The sequence below is a fragment of the Arabidopsis thaliana genome, chromosome 3, assembly GCF_000001735.4.
Source record: "Arabidopsis thaliana chromosome 3, partial sequence".
NCBI lineage: Eukaryota > Viridiplantae > Streptophyta > Magnoliopsida > Brassicales > Brassicaceae > Arabidopsis > Arabidopsis thaliana.
Window position 1 is genome coordinate 18,137,967 of NC_003074.8, and position 20,523 is coordinate 18,158,489.

Below are 20,523 nucleotides of genomic sequence, written 5' to 3' on the forward strand. Positions count from 1 at the left end.
TGAATTAAAACAAATAAAGTATACAATAAGTGTCAAGATAACTAATCCGCAGCTAACGTCATCACAGTGTCGGCTGCCAAGGTCTTTTGCTCACTGAAGTCTGAAGGCTTATCAATTATCAATATAATCAGTAGAGAGGCATTGTAAAAATTACGTCATTTTAAATAGTAATTCACTACCAAAACAATCCATAACATGTTAGATAATCTTCCCAAAGTTTCCAAACGGATTTGTATTTGTAGGACGTTTTAAGAAACGTTTCTTACTTTTGGAGAGCTTCGTAAACCTTGTACTATGTTTTGTGAAAATTTTCTAACTTAGATTATATTTTTTCATCAAAATATAGAACCATAATATTGCCACAGCATTACACCCTTTTCTTTGTTTTTTCTTTTGTAGAACTTGGATATATTAAGGTGCTGTGAATGTTTTCGTCAATAATATACATTTTGACATAATGACGAGACCTATAAATTATTAAGTTATTTGTAGTTGTCAAACCAATAATGCTATTACTTTAATACTGACATAAATAAATATAAACAAATACTATGTAAATTAAATTTATATAAAGAACAAAAACAAAAGCTAATTCACCAATAATTTATCGATTTTGTTTTTTACAAGAGTTTTTCTTGAGGAAGGCAAGTAGGCTTTTTATAAGTTGCAAAAGTCTTCTTCAACTCTATTCAATAGAAAATTAACTAACTTGAACAGTTGAATTAGAATATTTCTACTCATAAACAATAAGAATAATTCACAATATCACATGCTAGTTATTTAGTTTAAGTTTTACCAAGACAAAGAGCTGGTGGATTACTGTGAAAATGTCCACTTATGCATATTAAAAATTTGGTAGATTAATCGACTAGTTGCTAATTGTTCCATAATTTCACAAAAAAAACAAAAAACAAATAACCTAGCCCAGTCACCACTATATCATTGTGGCAGATTTATTAAAGTTAGCCTTAGCCCCCAACATAATTTGAAAAGGCAAGCAAAACAAAGACAAACTTGCAAAAGTCTAATCTTTCTGAAACAAAACATATAAATTAAAATATTAATTTGTTTATTTAAATGCAATGTCGTATTGAAATTATGACATGAAAATTCAAAGGGTAAGGCTCCACCTAAAATTTATAAAGATGTGATGCAATGTTCCAAATTATATCTACAAAATATTTGTTTCGTGTGGAACAAGCCCTCTTTCATATGAATAGTTCTACACAAGCATGAATTAGATATTACTAATTAAACTATTAAAGAACTCGACCTACAAAACTGTCTATATATTTCCCTCTTTCGAATTACGTATCTGTGTCAAAGATTGTCATCACCAATCTACATATTTTTATTCATCAGTACCATACACGTATATATAATATATCTATTTCAAATATAAAAAAAAACTTTGGAAAAATAAAAATGGTGTTTAAATCAGAAAAATCAAACCGGGAAATGAAATCAAAGGAGAAGCAAAGGAAGGGATTATGGTCACCCGAGGAAGATGAGAAGCTTAGGAGTCATGTCCTCAAATATGGCCATGGATGCTGGAGTACTATTCCTCTTCAAGCTGGTAATTCTAATAATACATATCTTGAGATTATTTTTTTATTTGGTGTTTGAAGAAAACATGCAACATTATCTTTTCATTTTATATTTAGTCTGCTATTTAATTAGAAATATATTTTTTCACTTTGTTAAATAAATATTTAGGCTCTTTCGATATTTGTCATCGGGTTTTTATGTAAACTAATTGGTTTTCACATAATGTATAGGATTGCAGAGGAATGGGAAGAGTTGTAGATTAAGGTGGGTTAATTATTTAAGACCTGGACTTAAGAAGTCTTTATTCACTAAACAAGAGGAAACTATACTTCTTTCACTTCATTCCATGTTGGGTAACAAGTAAGTCATTCAACCTTTGATAATCTTTCACTTCACTTAGAATTTAGGTTTTATGGAGTTTAAGACTTCATGTTTATTTATGGTTTAGAACTTAAACTTAGACTTTTAAACATATACTATTTTCTTAATATTGATATACGTTTTAGCATCTTTTCATAATTGACCCTTTTTGTTTTTACAAGATGGTCTCAGATATCGAAATTCTTACCAGGAAGAACCGACAACGAGATCAAAAACTATTGGCATTCTAATCTAAAGAAGGGTGTAACTTTGAAACAACATGAAACCACAAAAAAACATCAAACACCTTTAATCACAAACTCACTTGAGGCCTTGCAGAGTTCAACTGAAAGATCTTCTTCATCTATCAATGTCGGAGAAACGTCTAATGCTCAAACCTCAAGCTTTTCGCCAAATCTCGTGTTCTCGGAATGGTTAGATCATAGTTTGCTTATGGATCAGTCACCTCAAAAGTCTAGCTATGTTCAAAATCTTGTTTTACCGGAAGAGAGAGGATTCATTGGACCATGTGGCCCTCGTTATTTGGGAAACGACTCTTTGCCTGATTTCGTGCCAAATTCAGAATTTTTGTTGGATGATGAGATATCATCTGAGATCGAGTTCTGTACTTCATTTTCAGACAACTTTTTGTTCGATGGTCTCATCAACGAGCTACGACCAATGTAAATGTTCGGAGAGAGGTCCAAGTAAATATAGTTTAGGGTTTAATTTAAGTAGACGGGGATAAAAAAGAGTACATAAACAAATACTTTGTATGCCCAACAAATCTGTAATTTCTTCACTATATAAAGTTATAAACATTCCTTTTACGTTTTATTTTGTTGTCAAAATCCTTCGCGTTTTCTTATTTGATAATTCGACTAAGAACATCAATTAGACCAAACTCGACAGTACTAGATTGGACTGGCCTGTCTAACCGGGTTTTAAACCTAATTATAGGACAAGGTAAGAGAAGAGTAGCAAAAATCAGATCTTAAACAGAGGCACAGATTGGGATGAAAAAGATTCAGCAGAGTAAAACAAAATTTAATGTCTGGAAAAATTCAATAAGAAAATCACCATAAAACATAATAGTTCAGCTCTATCCAGAAACATAAACTAACATCATCAACAGCAGCAGCTTACATTCCAGTGAATGCCTTCTTTCCAAATGAAGAAGAAGACCCAGCTGGTATCACCTTCAACACATTGAACCTCACTGTCTTCGACAATGGCCTGAAATTATCAATCATTAACAAACAAAAAGATCAAAACAAATTCACGATAATCAGAATCAATGGAGACAATTTGTAGGTTTGAATCAGATCATAACCTGCATTGGCCAATGATGATATGGTCTCCTTCCTTAACACGGAAGCATGGTGAGACATGAGCCGGAATGTTTGAATGCCTCTTCTCATACCTAAGAACAAAAAGGATATTACTTTCTTAAACATCAATGTGTAAGACTCTATGGAAAGAAGTATGAGAATGTATGAATTTACCTCTGATACTTCTTCACAAAGTGAAGGTAATCCCTTCGCACGATAATGGTCCTCTGCATTTTCGCACTGTGGCAAGTACCAGCTAAGATACGACCTCTAATGGAAACAGTTCCAGTGAAGGGGCATTTCTTGTCAACGTAAGCTCCTGTTCCACACAAATACACAATAACCTGAGAATCTGACTTAAAGGTATATAGAGAATGATGCAGGTTTCTATGAAGCTTGATCACATATTCAAATCAGTGACATCCTACTAATTCAAAATCTACTGATAACATTTGCATCACTGAAACAGTAATGTAGATCCAGATAAAGCTGAAGAATCAGAACTCACTAAACCAAAGCTTAAGATTCTACAAGACAAAATAGCATTTGAAATCTATCGACTATATGAACAACACAATCCAAGAGTTCCTTATCTATTATAACGAGTTAAAAGCTTAAACATACCATCAATGGCTTCACGAGGAGTCTTGAAGCCCAAACCAATGTTCTTCCAGAAACGGTTTCCACCTTTTCCAGGTCTCTTTCCCTTTCCAGATTTCTTCGAGCTTGATAAATCAGAAACAATGAACAATATAAACAACTTGGAACTTAAATACAATGAAACAATAGAGAACAGAGAGAAATCGAATCGCAAAATTACCTAAGGAAGACCTTAGGCTGCTTAAGAAAAGCTTTCTCAGTCTGAAAATTAGTGACAGAGAAAAGAGAAGAGTATTAGAATCATTTGAGTGAATAAGGATCAATAGATCATAAAACGAGGATAAGCTTAGAGGAGAGAACAGATCGAGTAACCTGTTCCGCCATGGCTGATGTTGAGCTCCCGCGTGAAAGCTTGTAGGCAAAGGAGGTAGGAGACGATAGTGCGGCAGCGATTACTGAAATGAAAACCCTAATTTGCAAGACCTCTTTATATAAGACATTTTCTACATGAAAATTGTACAATACCACAAACGTTATTGGGCCTTTAATTACGGGCCTTAGTATTTAGGCCCAAGTATAGAAAATCCCTAAAACGAGGATGCTTTGACTTGACATAATTTTGGTAAGGGTGTGTTTTGTTTTACTTTTTGTTTTTGGAACAATAATATTATTTAAATATATATTAAAAATCTAATCTTAAATAGTGCAAAATTTTGGTTATTTTTCTTAATTGTTTTTACTAAACTTAAATGTAACAATATTTTGGTATTGGTGTATTTTTACTTGGACCATGAGATTGAAGAAGAAAACTTGAAACGAAATAATTGGGAGTTTAAGTTTAGAAAGTTCAAAAGAAGTCTCTCAAGGTTAAGCTGTACAAATTACACATGAGTAAAACACATTACTCCAAACATAATAAGACGTTACATTATGGCCATGTAACTTTTTATGTTGCCAAATGAAACCCACACCAACCACTTCAACTACCAATAATCTCTTCTTTCTCAAGTTAATAACAAATGAAACCACAATGCAACATCAAAGACCATTTCTCCGATCAGAAGAATCCAAATAGCTTGGTTGGAGCAGTTCCGGTGGCACGGTACTTTGCAGCCATTTCTTCGGCTTTGAGAACATCTTCTCCGCGTTTAGCTTCGGTCATCGCTCTCTTCTCCTCAGCTTCCTTGTGGATTTGAGCTATCTTGTTCTTCATTTGCTCTGTGTAGTGTGCTTTCTTCTTATTTAGTTGCTCCTGTTATCATTCATATTTCCAGCGGATAAATTAGAATAATGTGAAAAGTGGAAAGCATTTCATGTAAAAGTTAAAAATAAAACAACAAAATTGAAAGAATAAAGAATTACACTTTTACCTCGATCTTTTTTAGCTCAGCTTCCACAGAAGCTTTCTTGCTGTTTTCCCAAGCTCCAACTGAAGAAATCTTCTTCTGAGCTCTGTTTCATAAAGTTAATAAATGAGATTACATACAAATATATAGGGAACACAAAAAAAAATATCATGGAACTAAAAATTTGGAAATTCATCAAAACAATGGATTATATAAACTTCTTTAGGACTCACTTGTTCTCCACTTTGGATTTCTCAGCCTCTTCCCAAGCTTTGATTAGAGATATCCTCTTATCTTGCTCGAGTCTAACCAAAACAGCATCTTCATACACACACACCATGAATTATCAGAAAAAAAAAATCTAGAGAAAAATGAACTAATATTATCATGTAAATTACTGAAATTAGATAAACTTAATTAATATTTTTTCTTCCGCAGGTGAAATTTTTGGCTAAAAGTTAGATATTGGATAAACTTCACTGATATTAACTATTATTATCAGGTAAAAAAATCAAATAAAAAGTTAAAATATTTTGTTTTCCTGGTTATGTATCAATCATGATCTAACTATAACGTTGATTACCTCGGTGAACTGAACCTACTTTCTTGTCTTCCGTAGGTTCTTCTGCAACAACAACAAAAATTGAAAAGGTTACAGTTCTTTGCCGAAAATATAACAGTATTAATTTAGCCAAAAGAAAAAAAAACATTTTGTTTACATGGCCAAAATATATTAGATATATAAACAATAATTATACCAACAAGTGTTATAAACTATATTGTGAAGAAGAAGAAGAAAATTAGAGAAAACGAACAATATGAAATAGTTGAAGTAGTTTTTGCAATTTAAATATGTAATTCTTGTTCAGTGAAATTTAAAAGATTTGTTACTTGCAGCGACGACGAGAACAATAGCTTTCGAATCGTCGGACTTCTCCTCCTTGGATGGTGGTGATGGCTCCGATGCGACGGCCTCGGGCATTATGACTTTCTTCTGCTCCTCTAAAGTCATGGTTTCTTGTGTATTACGATTGATCAATAAGATGAGGACTCTTCTGATTATATTTCATAATGAATTAGAAATTCGATTAATGTTTAATAGAGGTTTTTTTTTTGTTGACATGGATTATTTTATAGAGATTGTGAGAATAACTTTCTAATGTCCTGAGCTGGATTTAGCAATGTCCTGTCTCTCGTTGGCATATAAATGACTTTCTATATTTTTTTCTTAAATGAAATTATTCGTGACAGAAAAAAAGAACAAATGCTATTTTGTCCAGTTTATTGTTGTGCACGATCATTATTCATTACTGATTTCCTAAAACGCACCTAACTAATAATGATATTTCAGAATTCAGCCACATTTTTTTGATAATAAACATGTTAATTTTCAGCTTTTGTTTCGCATAAAATTTACTATATACCAAAACTGAATTATGTACACGTTGGCAGAATAAAGGGAAAATGACTAACAAGCTCACCGTCACGACTCACGTACGTACAACCTCTCTCCAACAACAACCCAACTCTCGATGGGAGGAGAACAGGTAAACCAATCAATAACTTACGTCGGGTTAGCCTAGGATCCGGTATCTGATCTTGACGTGGTATACTCTATAAATACAAATTCATTTCTTTTGATTGAAGCCAAAATTTAAAGTATAAGCAAACCAATCACTGTATTTTCTCTCTAAATAGTTTTGAAATGCCTATTAAGTATGACACTTCAAAACCGTAAACTTCGTTTTTAAGTTCTGCAAGTAGTTTCGGCGCAAGTACGGGTAGATATAGCAATGCATGGTAATAGCAAGAGGAGCATGTTTGAAGGTAGGGACTAGTTAATATTGGAATTAAAAACTGTAAACTCTAGGCATTGCATAAATCAAATAAGATGGGTCAAAGAGAAAATTGAAGTAAGAAATTCACTACAAAAAGATGGCTAATCACGTTGTTTAATATCGTATTTAACGTCGGTAAAATGATGTAAGAAAAAGACCGTTGGTTAGAAAGTGTTGTAATATCGAATGACGTGAAAGATACTCACTGTTAACGTCATTTGTGAATAAGCTCTGAAAGTCTCTAACTATAAGAGATCAAACCAAATAAACATATTTTGACTGGACTTTTGTGTAAATAGGCCTAATGACTCATCTACAATATTAAAATTCTTATAAAATGAACATATACACTAAACCGACATCATATTCCTTCCTGGTAAAAAATTTAAAATCGGTTTACTAAGTGACTTACATAAAGTGACGTTATCAAAAGTATTTTTTGTAGTGATTTTTACGATGTTTTTTTAGAAAAAGGAGTTTAGAGGATTTAATTATAGCAATGCAATCCACAATTTTCTATATTTTTTGTATTTCTCTTGTTTTTAATCCACTAATTCTCATTTCTATCTTCGTATGATATAATCATGCAGTTTTCTTCATACATCATTGATTCGTATTGTTGTTCAAGTCAATGAAACCTTCTTTGTTTTTTTTCGTTCTGTTAATTGAATTGCATTAATATTAATGAAACTAGTACAAGATATGACGTTTTGGGTCATATAGTTTTGAATTGAAGTAGAGTGGTAGAGAGATATGCAACTAGAGTTTGTAGAATGACTAAGGAGTAAAAGGAGAGAAATAGTGATGAATGTCACTAGTCTATAATGGGAGTGACCACAACCTCGTTTGCCCGCGACTTACAACCGTCTCTCTTTTTAAATAACTAAAATGTACAACCGATTAGACACAACATGACAACCTATATTCCATTTACAAATTAACATTTGTAGTTAAAAATTTAAATAACTAAAATGTTAAACATTTGTACATAAAATTCAAGAAACGCAGACGTTCATCTTTTTTCTTTTTTGCTGACATTCATCTTCATTTTGAAGTCTCTCATTAAAAGTAAGATTTCGTAAATATTTTTACAAAACGCAAACGCCTATAAGAACGTCTTTTGCAAGTGATCTTGCAAAAATGCAAAATGATCAACGTACGCTTAGGAAATGATTGCGTGGTAATGCCTTGTAGAAGACAAAGTATGAAGATTCATAAGTGGAAAGAAATATTAACTAGATCCAAAATACTAATTTTCATCATTATCAACACCTATCAAGAAGCATAAGATCGCCTTTTGCTATACATATACATATGAAGACACATGCATCGAAAGTTTCAAAAGAAAATCCATGAGTACCAGAGAAAAATATGCTCAACCCTAAGAGTGTTTAGTCCAAAGTTTAACAAATCTGATCGTAGCTAGTAGCTAGTGTTGAAAAGCAAAACAAATTAGCTAACAACAAATAAACTACCAAATGTGCATAAGAAAATAAGATGTGGCCGTTTTTTTATTGCTATGATATATTTTAACTAGATTATAATCCGCGACATACCGCGGAGACAAATTTTTTTTTAAAATTAGTATATATTAAAGTTTATAAATTATATTTAGCTATAAAATATTTATATTTTATAGTTTATAATTGTTATTAAATAACATCCTTCCAAACCCGTTCTGCCAAATCCGTCCCGTTAAAAAACTATGCGATACACCGCTAATTTAAAAAAATATTTTACGGGATTGCAATTATATTTTAGTTTGTCAAACAATTTTTTGTTTTAAATAGTTGTCGAAATCTAATTCAAATATTGGAGAAAGAAGATTTGTGAACTGATAAAAAATGTATTTAGGTGCGTTTTGCTCATTTTAAGGGATTGCAATTGTATTTTGGTTTGTCAAATATTTTTTGTCTTAAATAGTTTTCAAAATCTAGTTCAAATTTTAGAGAAATCTGCGTGATATATGGGATTGGAATATATTTGGAATATTTTTTGTTTGTTAATCAATTTATTACCAAAAGAAAATTAATAATTAAAAAGATGTGGCAGCCATTGTAAATAAGTTCTAACTCTAGGATTTATTTCACAAAATGGCTTTAAAAATGTATATGTAGATGATACTCAATTATATCAGTTACCTAAATATAAAAACAAAAGTTTGATAAGATGAATGATGTTAAAGTTAGTCAAAGTGGGTAGTGTGTTGATAAATGTTAATCTTAGCTAATAACTTTCCTGAATAAAATTAATTATTTAAGGATTTTTTTCTCAATAGTCATTGACTCAATAGTAAAAGAAATTAAACATCTAATTAATTAAATATATATAAATTTAATTCTCACAATGATATAAAATCCATCCATTTAATAACGTATTTCTATAAATATAGTGGTCCAAATTTAAAATTGGTAAGAATCAGGTCAGCAATGAGAGTTCTGCTAATAATCCCAAGTGGTTAACTACAGAATTCTAATTTTAGAATTCTATTATTGTAAAGATGGAAACACAATCATATAATCATAAATCTATATTATTATTTTCTTGTTTTAAACTTGCATGTACGAGATTTGAGTCGGGAGAAAAATAAACTTTATTGTATGTGTTGAGAAACAAAATCTATAAATATTTAGGGATCCCATATATACATCACTCTCTTCTGTTGGCTCCCACAGACGATCAAACCAGAAGGAAGACATATTCCTCTGTTTAAAAATATCTTAAGGTAAAGAGCATTTTTTTGTTCTTATTGTTTTTCTTCCACTGTCGTAATTTTATTTGTTACTCGAAGTTTGTATTTTTATATACCCGCTAATCTTGTAACATTCTTTGCGACAAAATTACAAGATCATAGTTTATTAGATGTTGAATATTGCTGTAGACAAAAAAATATGTTGAATAATATTGGTTAGCTTATACAATTTTTTGTTATCAAAACTATAGAAGATCAAACTATCTAAACCAATAAAATATATTCTGGAAATACTAATTCGATTCATATATTTTGCATGTTTCTATGTTGTGTAGATGATTAGACCAACGTTTGGTTTACTAGTCTTTTTGGCTATATTCCTTTTTCCGGCGATTGAATCCCGGAGTCACCGAAATTCGGTGACTTCCAAGATTGAATTTTCAGCGCTGAATTGCCGGAAACATAGTGCAATACTGACTGATTTTGGTGCGGTTGGAGATGGAAAAACTTCTAATACAAAAGCGTTTAGAAATGCCATAAGCAAGCTCAGCCAAATGGCAACCGATGGCGGAGCTCAACTCGTAGTACCTCCCGGAAAATGGCTTACCGGAAGTTTTAACCTTACAAGCCATTTCACTTTGTTCATCCAGCGAGGTGCTACCATCCTTGCATCTCAGGTAAGTGTGTTTAAAACCGTTTCATTCATATTTTTAAAAAACTTAAGAACAATAGTGACTAGAGTGTAATTGAATAGAATTAAACGTTTCTACGTTTAGTTTTTGGTTTAGGTTGTGTTGGATCCGAATTAAACGTCTCTACGTTTCATATACCATAACAATCTATACTGATGACCAAATCACACTACTCCTAATGAATCAAATTTTGCCTAGTAGAGACGTTGACGTTAGAATTTTTTCTAAAGCACCTCGTACATTTAATACACATATCTAAATATTGCACCCGGTTTGTTTTCGACCTATATAACGAATTAATATGTCTTTACAAAAACCAAATCCGTTCTTGACATAAACAGGATGAATCTGAATGGCCAGTTATCGCTCCATTGCCATCGTACGGGAAAGGAAGAGACGGAACCGGAACCGGGAGATTCAACAGTCTCATCTCCGGTACAAACCTAACCGACGTGGTTATCACTGGTAAGTTCCAACGCAATATATCACACCATGATATGCTTGATCATATATTCCGATTCTTATTTTGATTGTTTTCTTGATTATAGGTAACAACGGAACGATCAACGGACAGGGACAGTATTGGTGGGACAAATTCAAGAAGAAGCAGTTCAAAATAACAAGACCGTACTTGATCGAGATCTTGTTCTCCAAAAACATTCAAATCTCGAACATCACATTGATCGATTCGCCGTCGTGGAATATTCATCCTGTCTATTGTAATAGCGTCATTGTCAAATCCGTCACCGTTCTTGCTCCCGTCACTGTTCCCAACACCGACGGTATCAATCCAGGTAATGTTTATCCTACGTGGCAACCTTATTATCCTACCTGGCATTTCTAAAATCTGACTTGGCACAATGTCATCCTCTGTTTTTGTTTGGGTTTCCAACGGCTCTGTTTCTTGTTTTTTCAGATTCTTGCACAAACACATTGATCGAAGACTGTTACATAGTCTCCGGAGACGACTGCATCGCCGTCAAAAGCGGTTGGGACCAATACGGAATCAAATTCGGAATGCCGACGCAGCAACTCTCGATCCGACGGCTGACATGCATCTCCCCAAAGAGTGCAGGAGTAGCCTTAGGAAGTGAAATGTCCGGAGGAATCAAAGACGTTAGAATCGAAGATGTAACTCTAACCAACACCGAATCCGCCATCCGAATCAAAACTGCGGTGGGACGTGGCGCTTACGTCAAGGATATTTACGCTAGGAGGATCACAATGAAGACGATGAAATATGTTTTCTGGATGAGTGGAAACTACGGTAGTCATCCTGACGAAGGATTTGATCCCAAGGCGTTGCCGGAAATTACTAATATCAATTACCGCGATATGACGGCGGAGAATGTTACAATGTCAGCGAGTCTCGACGGGATTGATAAAGATCCGTTTACGGGTATTTGTATCTCGAATGTGACTATAGCTTTGGCGGCTAAGGCTAAGAAAATGCAGTGGAATTGTACAGATGTGGCTGGAGTTACCAGCAGAGTTACGCCAGAGCCATGTAGTTTGTTGCCTGAGAAGAAAGCTCAGGCGAAGAATGTTGACTGTGCGTTTCCGTCTGATTTGATTCCGATTGAGAGTGTTGTATTGAAGAAGTGCTTTCTTTGACGTAGTATAGTGATATTAACAGATTAAGATGCATTAATACTTTATATGAAATTTCATTATAATGAAATAAGAAGCCAAAATCCGTATTAAAGCACTCTTAGTCTTACTTAGAATGTTCACAAAGCATGTTCTGGTTCAAGAAGCAAACCAAGTTGACTTTTTCTTTTGTTGTTGTTGTCGTTAAAGTTGACTTGTGATCGATTATTGAAGATAATCAGCTTGTGGTTAAGTCCTGTTTTAAGTTTTAACATTTAGTTAGGAGTGGATAAGGTTTGAGTGAGGATTTAACACAGAAGCTAATAGGATGTGTGATAATGATCTTCTCCATAAAACAGAGAAGCAAGGTAGCAACAAAATCGAAGATTTAAGGATAAAAAAGCAGAGTGTGATACACAAGAATTAAAATCCAAAAGATGACAAAGATAAAAAGTTTCTTCAAGCTATGAAGAAAGATACTCACTTCTTCTCTTCTTTCTCAGCCTCAGCAGCTCTCTTGGCTCTAACACCAGCATGTCTCTTGTTTATGCCCTCTAGACGGATCTTGTCATAAGCATTGAACAATTTCATGTCAGATGTCAGCTTCACAAGCTCCATTGTTGGCATTTCACGAACGATAGGCATGTGATCTACTTGGACTTGTGTTGCATTGGCCAACTCTTGTTGTGCAGAATCACCAACCTAAACACAAACAAAAGCATAACAACAAAGAGATCATATCCAAATCCATTCCATTCATACAGTCCACTGAACCCTAAACCAGTTGCTTGCGAAGGAGTACCTTGACCGTTCGGGCACAGCGCGGGAAGATAACCAACTTAGCCTTGTAGGTTTTCAGCCTCTGGACGTTGGTTTGAAAACCCTCCAAAGACCGGTTCTTGCGATGATGGTCAACAGAAATACCGATTGTAGGAGCCAACTTCTTGGGGATACCAGCAGCCTAAATTTATCAACAATCAGAAAGAAAAAACAATTTAAACGATATCCAACAAGAAACAAAACACAAAAGCTAATGAAGAACAGAGAGATATTACAAACCTTTAGCTCTTCAAGAGTGAATCCTTTACCGGCTCTGACTTTCATGTTGTACGTAAGAGTCTGAGCATGTACAACAGGTCGGATAGGTCCAGCAGTGGGACGGGGAAAGATCTTCACAGCCTTATTCTGCCTCGCTGAGTAAACATTACACACCAAATAATCAAATTGAGATGGGATTATGGTAAAACTTCTAATAAAACCATGGCACATAAAACCAAAAAAAAATATAGTAGTGGTGACATTAAGATAGCAAAAGCAGTAGTAGTGGTGACATTACTACTAACCAATTCTTCTTCTGGTTTTCATGGCAGGTTGGTTGAACGAAGTTTTGACATAGTTTTCCCACTTCTTTTTGAAGTGACCATTGGGGATAACATTATTGTGCTTCATTTCTTCAAGTCAAGCTGCAAAATCAACAACCACCAACATGTGAATAGTGCTGCATTAAACCATTACGCTCAAGAGAAGTTAAATGGTATGACTTCACCCTACAAAGCTAAAAGCCATCTAAATGCTATAGCTAGGCTAACATCAAACAAGAAAAAACAGATTAGAAAATAGAAATATCTTCAGGTTGTAGAAGACGCTTATTAAAACTATAGTAAAGGTGTGACTTGTTAGCAAAACACACCACAAACAAACAAAAAACTCATCAATTAATGAAATTCTAACGCAGAACACACAACCGATCAATGAACTCAGAAAAACGCTTATTATATTATCACAGACTCACACTGATGCAATCATGAAAGAGAGAGAGAATTACAGAAACAATACAAACTTGGAAGACCGAATTAAGATGAAGTCGAAAACGAATAATACGATCGCTCGGTCTTATTTACTTCAAAAACCCTGAAAGAGAGAAGAGAACTCACCCGAGACAACTCGTAGAGAAAAGAGAATTCTCTCACACGTTACCAAAAAACCCTAAATTCTAATTCTTATATATGAGCTTCTTTTATTGGCTTCTGAAACGACGTCGTTAGGAAACCAATCGGTCTTCCACCAATTCCCTGACCAACTTGGTTATTGCCTCTCTAATTCACTTGTACCGGTTTTTACTTGAATTGAACCAAAACCTTCCCTGCGTAATCTAATTTCGGTTTAGCACACTTAAAGAGAGGCTTAGAAATCATTTACGGTCTTGTAATTTCAGTTTCGTAGTGGTTCGGATCTTGAAAAACTACAAATCATTTTAATCGTATGAAAGAGATTTTGAATCGGATTGTATTTGTTTAGATCATGTTGATCCAATTTATTCAGACTAAAACACAACATATATATTTTACTTTCTCATTCCAACATTAGTTGTACAAAAAAAATCACATCAAATCAAATTTGGACGAAGAAGATGAACTGAAAACATATTTTTGTATACTAAAAGACTACATAATAGTACAAGCATGGGGATTATCATCGCTAAACATCGAAGCCGCGATCTCATCTCCAGCCACAGCAACCGAGTAATCCGCGGGAGTGTGGAAGAAAGTGTGGACACCACCGGTGGGATCCGTACGGTGTGCATCAGAGTAATAGTGGTTGGTCACGTAAGAAGGATATTTATAGAAAGAGGCAAAATGGCTATTACCTAACCGGTATGGCCACAGTTCAGCTGCCTTACCGGCACGTCGTACCGCTTTCAATACCTTCTTTTCCTCTAACCGGTATCCTCGAGCCGTCACTTTTTGGGTTTCCATCTCTACTTCCACTTCTTCCACTCCTGTACGTAAACCAATAACAACCGGATAAATTAGTTAAACCATCTGACCATGTGAAAGAACCGGAAAGTTGATGTTCCATTTGAATCGGTTCATTATTCTTAAGAATTTGGTTGAGATGTTAAATTTAGATATCTACAAAAATGAAAATAAAAGCATACCAAACTGAAAAATCTTTAATAAAACATATATTGGCTTGAAAAATTAAGAAATATTTGATAAAAATAACAGATAGTTTAACTTTGGTTAACATCTTAAAAGTCAAAACCAAACCAAAATTTGTGTAAGCACTCAATACTTAGATTGAACGAAGAAGAAGAAACATATTTAAAACTCAAAAGCTTTCAATACCTTTAAGCTTGAGTAGAGTCTTCCTAAGCTTAGAAGCACATCCTTCACAATCCAAGTTTGGAACTCTTATCTCCACTGTCATCTACAAACACACATTTCAGCTATTACAAATTCAAGCTCTATATCTATTGAAATATTTGTGTGAATTGTAAACCGAGGGCAATAAGTAAGAAGAATGGAGTGAGGTAGAGATACTCACAGACATGATCTTAAAAACTCAATCCCTTTTAGAAAAATAACCCCCTCCAAGCTTATACTTGGTTATAGAGAATGAAGCAGTGCACAAAGTCTCCTAAGTGTGTGTGTCTATATATATAGGTCGATTATGTATATGTGTGTGAATAAATACTACTAATATTTTGATTAGTATTTTCATATTTTATGATAGTATAAGTTATTATGGAAAGGGTTCTTGGGTTGTGAAATAGGGAGACAAAGGAAGAGCATAGCACGCGTGAAATAGTAACAAAAAAGGTGTGAGTGTGAGCTTTAGGTTTTCTTCTCTGCCCCAAATCATATCGCTCTCACTCCCTTCCAATTACTTTCTATTTTATTTGCCAACAAATATAATTTAAGTTAGGCATCAAATTTATAAACCGATAAATGGTTAATTGATAATGATAATAGAAGCAGTCCCTACTATAAAGCAAACTAATATGAAAATACGGATTTATGCAAAGCTTTCGTGAACCCTTCACTTTTTTAGTTCAAATATCTTATCATGTTTTAATATACTTTAGTAATGAAATAATTGAGAAATCTCATTTAGGAAAATAACAAAAATCGAGAAACCTATAAACTACATTATCTTTTTGGTTTATTAAATTAAATGCAATTTCTTGGAGGCATGATTCATGAATCATGATGAAATAATTTGATAAAGAAAATTATATATCAAAGATCGTTTCGAGTAACTAAATTTTCCGATAATACAATGAACTTTTTGAATAACCATTAAAGGTTTTTTTGATACATGATGAGGATTCGGTTTAGAATTTGAATTTCGATACTTGACTTTCATTGATAGTAGTATTATATGAAATTAATCAACTTTTTTGTGAATATTATTGTGAAAATGTAAAAGCAAGAGCGTATAGTCAGATTTTTGATGTGAAGTTGTGATTAAGGTAGGGACATGGATATTTTCTGAAGCATGAGCTTTAATTCAAAAATGTCAAAGAGGACACTCCTAAAAAGATTTGTTAATCCATCATAATTGGTATTAGCTGCTTTTTCCTCATCATTCTGTTTCCATTTGATTAAGAAGAATCAAGACGATGATATTTTCAAATGACGAGTACATATTCCTAAATATATGAGACCTATAATGATCCATTAACTTTGAAATTGGTAACGAATATTCTCACACAAAAATGATTATTGTGATATATTAAGCTTCCGCACCACGAAAGCCTAAACCCTTTATTGAACAGTGAACTCCGACCAAGACAGCTCTATATATGCAAATGTCATGTCGTAACAAAATCGTCGAAACTATATGATATAGTAGAACTAATCACTTAAAAAAAGGGATAAACAAAAAGGGTCCATTTTCTCTAAATCACATGTGTGCTTTATTGTGGTCCAAATCAATGCTCGGTTTGTTAGTTGTTGTCACTTTTTAAAACTGATATTTAAACATGAACCTAACCGGAAAAGAAGATACATGATTACTGATGTCCCTATGTCAATTATTTGATTGGTTCGGATAATTACGATAGATTGTCTATCTTTGCCTCAAAATGCAATTTATTTCAAAACTTTATTACAAAAACCTCTATTTCGGGCTTGGGCTTAGTCCTTGATCTTGGCGTCGTCCTAGGCCTTTTATTTTCCCAAAATTCATCTTATTTATAAGTTTTTTTTTAATAGAAAATGTCCTTTATAGTACTTTTTTCAAAAATACTACTTATCAAATATATCTTAAACTTTTTCGAATCTTATAAATCGTGTAAAGCAATAAAAAAACAGGATTTTATAGTAACGATTCTGTTATTTTCCTTTGTTATTTACCGAATAACTTACAAAAACAATTAGAAGAGTTGCACTTGTGTGTCTCACATTTCACCTAGAAACTTTAAACATTTATTCCTGGTACACACAACATGACACACCCATCAAAAGTCTTGCAAACATTAAAACACTTTAGTTATAAACCAAACCTTTTCCTATTCTGGTTCACATGATTCTCTGTCCTTTCCTTTTCTCACACACAAAAAGCTCTCCTTTTCTCTTTCTCTCTCTCTCTCTCTCTCACATCTCTCTTCTTCATCTTTCGTTTCACGATCATTGATTATCAAATTGGCATGCAACAGCAAGGAGAGATGATGAGGAACTCGCCGTCATATACCTCTGCAACGCACTCTCGTAATTTCGACACCATTTTGTCTCCACTCGTCAAAACCGGCACCGGTGCTTCTAACCGATCCTACGCCTTCTTCTCCATCTTTCTCTTCCTCCTCCTCGGCGCGTTTCTCTCCACGCGCCTCCTCCTCGATCCCTCCGTACGAACATCTTACTATAAATAGATTCTTGTGTTCTCTTCTAATTACATCAAAACGACAGTCCCGTTTGTCGTTTGCCACGTCGTATACGGTATTAGTGGCGCTAAAACTCGTTCGCGCCTAATTTGTCGTGTCACCATTACTTTTTTGTCAAACAAGTTTCCTACGCTTGACACGTGTCTACACGGGAGCTTTAATAATCACGTGATTGTTTTTAGTCATTAACTAACTACCGGTTTTTGCTAAACGACTTCGTTTTCGTCTATAGGTTTTGATAGAGAAAGAAGCGGTGTCCGTGACTGAGAGAGAAACCACTCAATCCCCAGAATACCCTCAGTCGACTAAGCTAATTACGGAAAAACCAAAAGAGTTTACGCTAAACTGCGCTGCTTTCTCCGGCAACGACACTGGAACTTGCCCAAAGGACAATTATCCGACGAGTTTCCGATCTAGCGCCGGAGAAGGAGAATCTGACCGTTCTCCATCCGCCACGTGCCCAGATTACTTCCGATGGATTCACGAGGATCTACGGCCATGGGAGAAGACCGGGATCACGAGGGAAGCCTTGGAGCGAGCCAATGCGACGGCGATTTTCCGCCTGGCGATTATCAACGGGAGAATCTACGTCGAGAAATTTCGTGAGGCTTTTCAGACAAGAGATGTGTTCACGATCTGGGGATTCGTACAGCTCCTACGGAGATATCCGGGAAAGATTCCGGATCTCGAGCTCATGTTTGACTGCGTTGACTGGCCGGTAGTGAAGGCGGCTGAATTCGCCGGAGTTGATCAACCTCCACCGCCGCCATTGTTCCGTTATTGCGCGAACGACGAGACGCTCGACATTGTATTTCCCGATTGGTCCTATTGGGGATGGTAATTGCTTCTTCTTCAAGCACCCATAACTTATAGGGTTTTGCAATTTCACCACTGAAGTTTTAGATTTGACAAATGAAACCGCACAGACCATAGTAAATTTACTTGGTAGCTTAAGGAATATAGCTGTGAGAGTTGTTTAGAGAATGTTAAATGCAAATAGGTTAGTGTTGAGGATTGCATTGGTTTTGTAGGGCTGAGGTGAATATAAAGCCATGGGAAAGTCTGTTGAAAGAACTAAGAGAAGGAAACCAGAGGACTAAATGGATAGATAGAGAGCCTTATGCTTACTGGAAAGGGAATCCAACGGTTGCTGAGACGAGACTTGATCTCATGAAATGTAATCTCTCCGAGGTGTATGACTGGAAAGCTCGTTTGTACAAGCAGGTAGTTGACTCTATGCTCTTGCTCTATGATTCAATTTGTTTAGAGAGTCTCGGATTCGATTCCCATTGCTTGATACTCATCTGCATTACGTAAAAGGAAGTTTTTTTAAACGGTATGTAGACTCTAGTGCTGACTGCTGTGCTAACTTGAAAGGTTGAGCAACTTTAGTGTGTCTTGTCTTGGCATCTTGGATCTCTGAACATTTGTATCTAAAAGCTTTTTAATGGAGAACATTAACAGTGATGTATGTACTAATCAACACGAGTTGGATCTATAGTTGATATTGTTGGTTTAGTTCTTAATGGTTGATGTACTATGGTGCAAAAGTTTGGAGTTTTGGAGTTGTGGTGTTGGTGAATATGTATTTAGTACTTCTCTATGTTCTTAATATTGGTGTGTTTTTGTAGGACTGGGTCAAGGAATCAAAGGAAGGTTACAAGCAGTCAGACTTGGCGAGCCAATGCCATCACAGGTAGTAGTAGTAGCACAAAAACTTTTAGAGGGACCCTTACTTTACTTTTGGAGTTCTAAGAAATACCTTATGCAGGTACAAGATTTACATAGAAGGGTCTGCGTGGTCGGTGAGTGAGAAGTACATTCTGGCTTGTGACTCGGTGACATTAATGGTGAAACCTCATTACTACGATTTCTTCACAAGAGGTATGTTTCCAGGTCACCATTACTGGCCTGTCAAGGAGGACGACAAATGCCGTTCCATCAAATTCGCTGTTGATTGGGGCAACTTGCATATGCGAAAGGTATGATATTACTTAAAACGTTATCGAATTACTCTGGGGCTGTGTTAATAACTGGTTCTCAAACTCGGTATAATCTTATAATATCTACACCAACACACACACATACACATGTCCATTTATTTCAATTAACACACATTAGGTTGTGAATCCTCACACCATTAGTTGCACTTCATGAATGTTTGATTGAAAATCGGGTATAAGTACTCCTAATGTTACCCTCTCACCGTTCTTTTCTCTTACCAGGCACAAGACATAGGTAAGAAGGCAAGTGAGTTTGTGCAACAAGAACTCAAGATGGACTATGTGTACGATTACATGTTTCATCTCTTAATCCAATACTCTAAACTCCTCCGGTTTAAACCCGAGATCCCTCAGAACTCCACTGAGCTCTGCTCAGAGGCAATGGCATGCCCGAGGGATGGAAATGAACGAAAGTTTATGATGGAATCACTCGTAAAACGCCCAGCTGAGACAGGTCCCTGCGCCATGCCGCCTCCGTATGATCCGGCATCATTTTATTCAGTTTTGAAAAGGAGACAGAGTACGACTAGTAGAATCGAACAGTGGGAGAGTAAGTACTGGAGGAAGCAGAACAAGACCGGTTCGTAAAATTAGATTGGCGTATAAAGTTTTGGTGTGTAGAGTAAAAGCACTTGTCAGAATTGTATCGAGTAGTATAAATTAGAAAACATGCGATCTTTATTTTCTTCTCCGTTTTTTTGGTAGAATTTTAACTAATCCATTCTGTCTAGTGAATTCGACGATACAAAGTTTTAATCGGTAATAAAAGTAAATAAGTTTTGTACGGTTTGATCTTATATCTCTATGACTATGCCTGAATCTAGGAAAATCCTTATGGTAAATGTTTTATCCTCG

At 34.8% G+C, this 20,523-nt stretch overlaps 7 protein-coding genes across 10 annotated transcripts; 3 read left to right on the top strand and 4 right to left on the bottom strand.

Moving 5' to 3' along the window:
* Nucleotides 1-1,205: 1,205 nt before the first annotated feature.
* MYB45 (myb domain protein 45) lies at nt 1,206-2,806 on the top strand. The gene is made up of 3 exons (NM_114751.2): nt 1,206-1,576; nt 1,779-1,908; nt 2,091-2,806. The coding sequence occupies exons 1-3, from the start codon at nt 1,426-1,428 to the stop codon at nt 2,593-2,595; spliced, it is 786 nt and encodes a 261-aa protein (NP_190461.1). The 5' UTR covers nt 1,206-1,425; the 3' UTR covers nt 2,596-2,806.
* EMB1080 (Nucleic acid-binding, OB-fold-like protein) lies at nt 2,805-4,315 on the bottom strand. The gene is made up of 6 exons (NM_114752.3): nt 4,212-4,315; nt 4,060-4,100; nt 3,864-3,964; nt 3,414-3,558; nt 3,242-3,331; nt 2,805-3,144 (listed from the first exon to the last, which is right to left on the bottom strand). Exons 1-6 carry the CDS (start codon nt 4,221-4,223, stop codon nt 3,051-3,053), a joined length of 483 nt encoding a protein of 160 aa, NP_190462.1. The 5' UTR covers nt 4,224-4,315; the 3' UTR covers nt 2,805-3,050.
* A 336-nt stretch (nt 4,316-4,651) lies between these two features.
* On the bottom strand, nt 4,652-6,345 carry AT3G48940 (Remorin family protein). Its single transcript, NM_114753.2, has 5 exons — nt 6,077-6,345; nt 5,769-5,810; nt 5,419-5,506; nt 5,210-5,291; nt 4,652-5,091 (listed from the first exon to the last, which is right to left on the bottom strand). Exons 1-5 carry the CDS (start codon nt 6,195-6,197, stop codon nt 4,897-4,899), a joined length of 528 nt encoding a protein of 175 aa, NP_190463.1. The 5' UTR covers nt 6,198-6,345; the 3' UTR covers nt 4,652-4,896.
* Nucleotides 6,346-9,704: 3,359 nt separating this feature from the next.
* On the top strand, nt 9,705-12,092 carry AT3G48950 (Pectin lyase-like superfamily protein). The gene is made up of 5 exons (NM_001339389.1): nt 9,705-9,748; nt 10,051-10,392; nt 10,749-10,872; nt 10,956-11,201; nt 11,324-12,092. Exons 2-5 carry the CDS (start codon nt 10,051-10,053, stop codon nt 12,019-12,021), a joined length of 1,410 nt encoding a protein of 469 aa, NP_001319713.1. The 5' UTR covers nt 9,705-9,748; the 3' UTR covers nt 12,022-12,092.
* Nucleotides 12,093-12,477: 385 nt separating this feature from the next.
* AT3G48960 (Ribosomal protein L13e family protein) lies at nt 12,478-13,446 on the bottom strand (the record flags this gene model as incomplete). The annotated part of the gene is made up of 4 exons (NM_114755.1): nt 12,478-12,699; nt 12,800-12,958; nt 13,057-13,190; nt 13,341-13,446. 4 exons carry the CDS (start codon nt 13,444-13,446, stop codon nt 12,478-12,480), a joined length of 621 nt encoding a protein of 206 aa, NP_190465.1.
* Nucleotides 13,447-14,269: 823 nt separating this feature from the next.
* Nucleotides 14,270-15,677, bottom strand: AT3G48970 (Heavy metal transport/detoxification superfamily protein). 3 transcript variants are annotated; one of them, NM_114756.3, is made up of 3 exons: nt 15,325-15,677; nt 15,126-15,207; nt 14,270-14,776 (listed from the first exon to the last, which is right to left on the bottom strand). In NM_114756.3, exons 1-3 carry the CDS (start codon nt 15,328-15,330, stop codon nt 14,442-14,444), a joined length of 423 nt encoding a protein of 140 aa, NP_566913.1. In that variant the 5' UTR covers nt 15,331-15,677; the 3' UTR covers nt 14,270-14,441. The 3 variants fall into 3 exon arrangements, with proteins under 3 accessions (NP_566913.1, NP_001326960.1, NP_001326961.1); NM_001339391.1 differs by having other exon boundaries at nt 14,304-14,776; nt 15,126-15,226; nt 15,325-15,435; NM_001339390.1 differs by having other exon boundaries at nt 15,126-15,677.
* Nucleotides 15,678-17,120: 1,443 nt separating this feature from the next.
* AT3G48980 (O-glucosyltransferase rumi-like protein (DUF821)) lies at nt 17,121-20,451 on the top strand (the record flags this gene model as incomplete). Of its 2 annotated transcripts, none has more annotated exons than NM_001339392.1 (6): nt 17,121-17,629; nt 17,898-18,502; nt 18,697-18,889; nt 19,297-19,361; nt 19,437-19,647; nt 19,891-20,451. In NM_001339392.1, the coding sequence occupies 6 exons, from the start codon at nt 17,432-17,434 to the stop codon at nt 20,254-20,256; spliced, it is 1,638 nt and encodes a 545-aa protein (NP_001327856.1). In that variant the 3' UTR covers nt 20,257-20,451. The 2 variants fall into 2 exon arrangements, with proteins under 2 accessions (NP_001327856.1, NP_190467.1); NM_114757.2 differs by having other exon boundaries at nt 17,450-17,629.
* Between the last annotated feature and the right edge of the window lie 72 nt (nt 20,452-20,523).

Excerpts from the sequence above, each read along its gene's own strand:
- MYB45 (NM_114751.2), top strand. The coding sequence starts at position 1,426 with ATGGTGTTTAAATCAGAAAAATCAAACCGGGAAATGAAATCAAAGGAG. Across the intron at positions 1,577-1,778 it reads TACTATTCCTCTTCAAGCTG|GATTGCAGAGGAATGGGAAG; the intron begins GTAATTCTAATA and ends CATAATGTATAG. Across the intron at positions 1,909-2,090 it reads CATTCCATGTTGGGTAACAA|ATGGTCTCAGATATCGAAAT; the intron begins GTAAGTCATTCA and ends TGTTTTTACAAG.
- EMB1080 (NM_114752.3), bottom strand. Across the intron at positions 3,965-4,059 it reads CAGCCTAAGGTCTTCCTTAG|CTCGAAGAAATCTGGAAAGG; the intron begins GTAATTTTGCGA and ends TGATTTATCAAG. Across the intron at positions 3,145-3,241 it reads ATCATCATTGGCCAATGCAG|GCCATTGTCGAAGACAGTGA; the intron begins GTTATGATCTGA and ends TGATAATTTCAG.
- AT3G48940 (NM_114753.2), bottom strand. The coding sequence starts at position 6,197 with ATGACTTTAGAGGAGCAGAAGAAAGTCATAATGCCCGAGGCCGTCGCA. Across the intron at positions 5,811-6,076 it reads TGTTCTCGTCGTCGCTGCAA|AAGAACCTACGGAAGACAAG; the intron begins GTAACAAATCTT and ends TTGTTGTTGCAG. Across the intron at positions 5,092-5,209 it reads CTGAGCTAAAAAAGATCGAG|GAGCAACTAAATAAGAAGAA; the intron begins GTAAAAGTGTAA and ends GAATGATAACAG.
- AT3G48950 (NM_001339389.1), top strand. The coding sequence starts at position 10,051 with ATGATTAGACCAACGTTTGGTTTACTAGTCTTTTTGGCTATATTCCTT. Across the intron at positions 10,873-10,955 it reads AACCGACGTGGTTATCACTG|GTAACAACGGAACGATCAAC; the intron begins GTAAGTTCCAAC and ends TCTTGATTATAG. Across the intron at positions 11,202-11,323 it reads CACCGACGGTATCAATCCAG|ATTCTTGCACAAACACATTG; the intron begins GTAATGTTTATC and ends TTGTTTTTTCAG.
- AT3G48970 (NM_114756.3), bottom strand. Across the intron at positions 14,777-15,125 it reads GACTCTACTCAAGCTTAAAG|GAGTGGAAGAAGTGGAAGTA; the intron begins GTATTGAAAGCT and ends GTTTACGTACAG.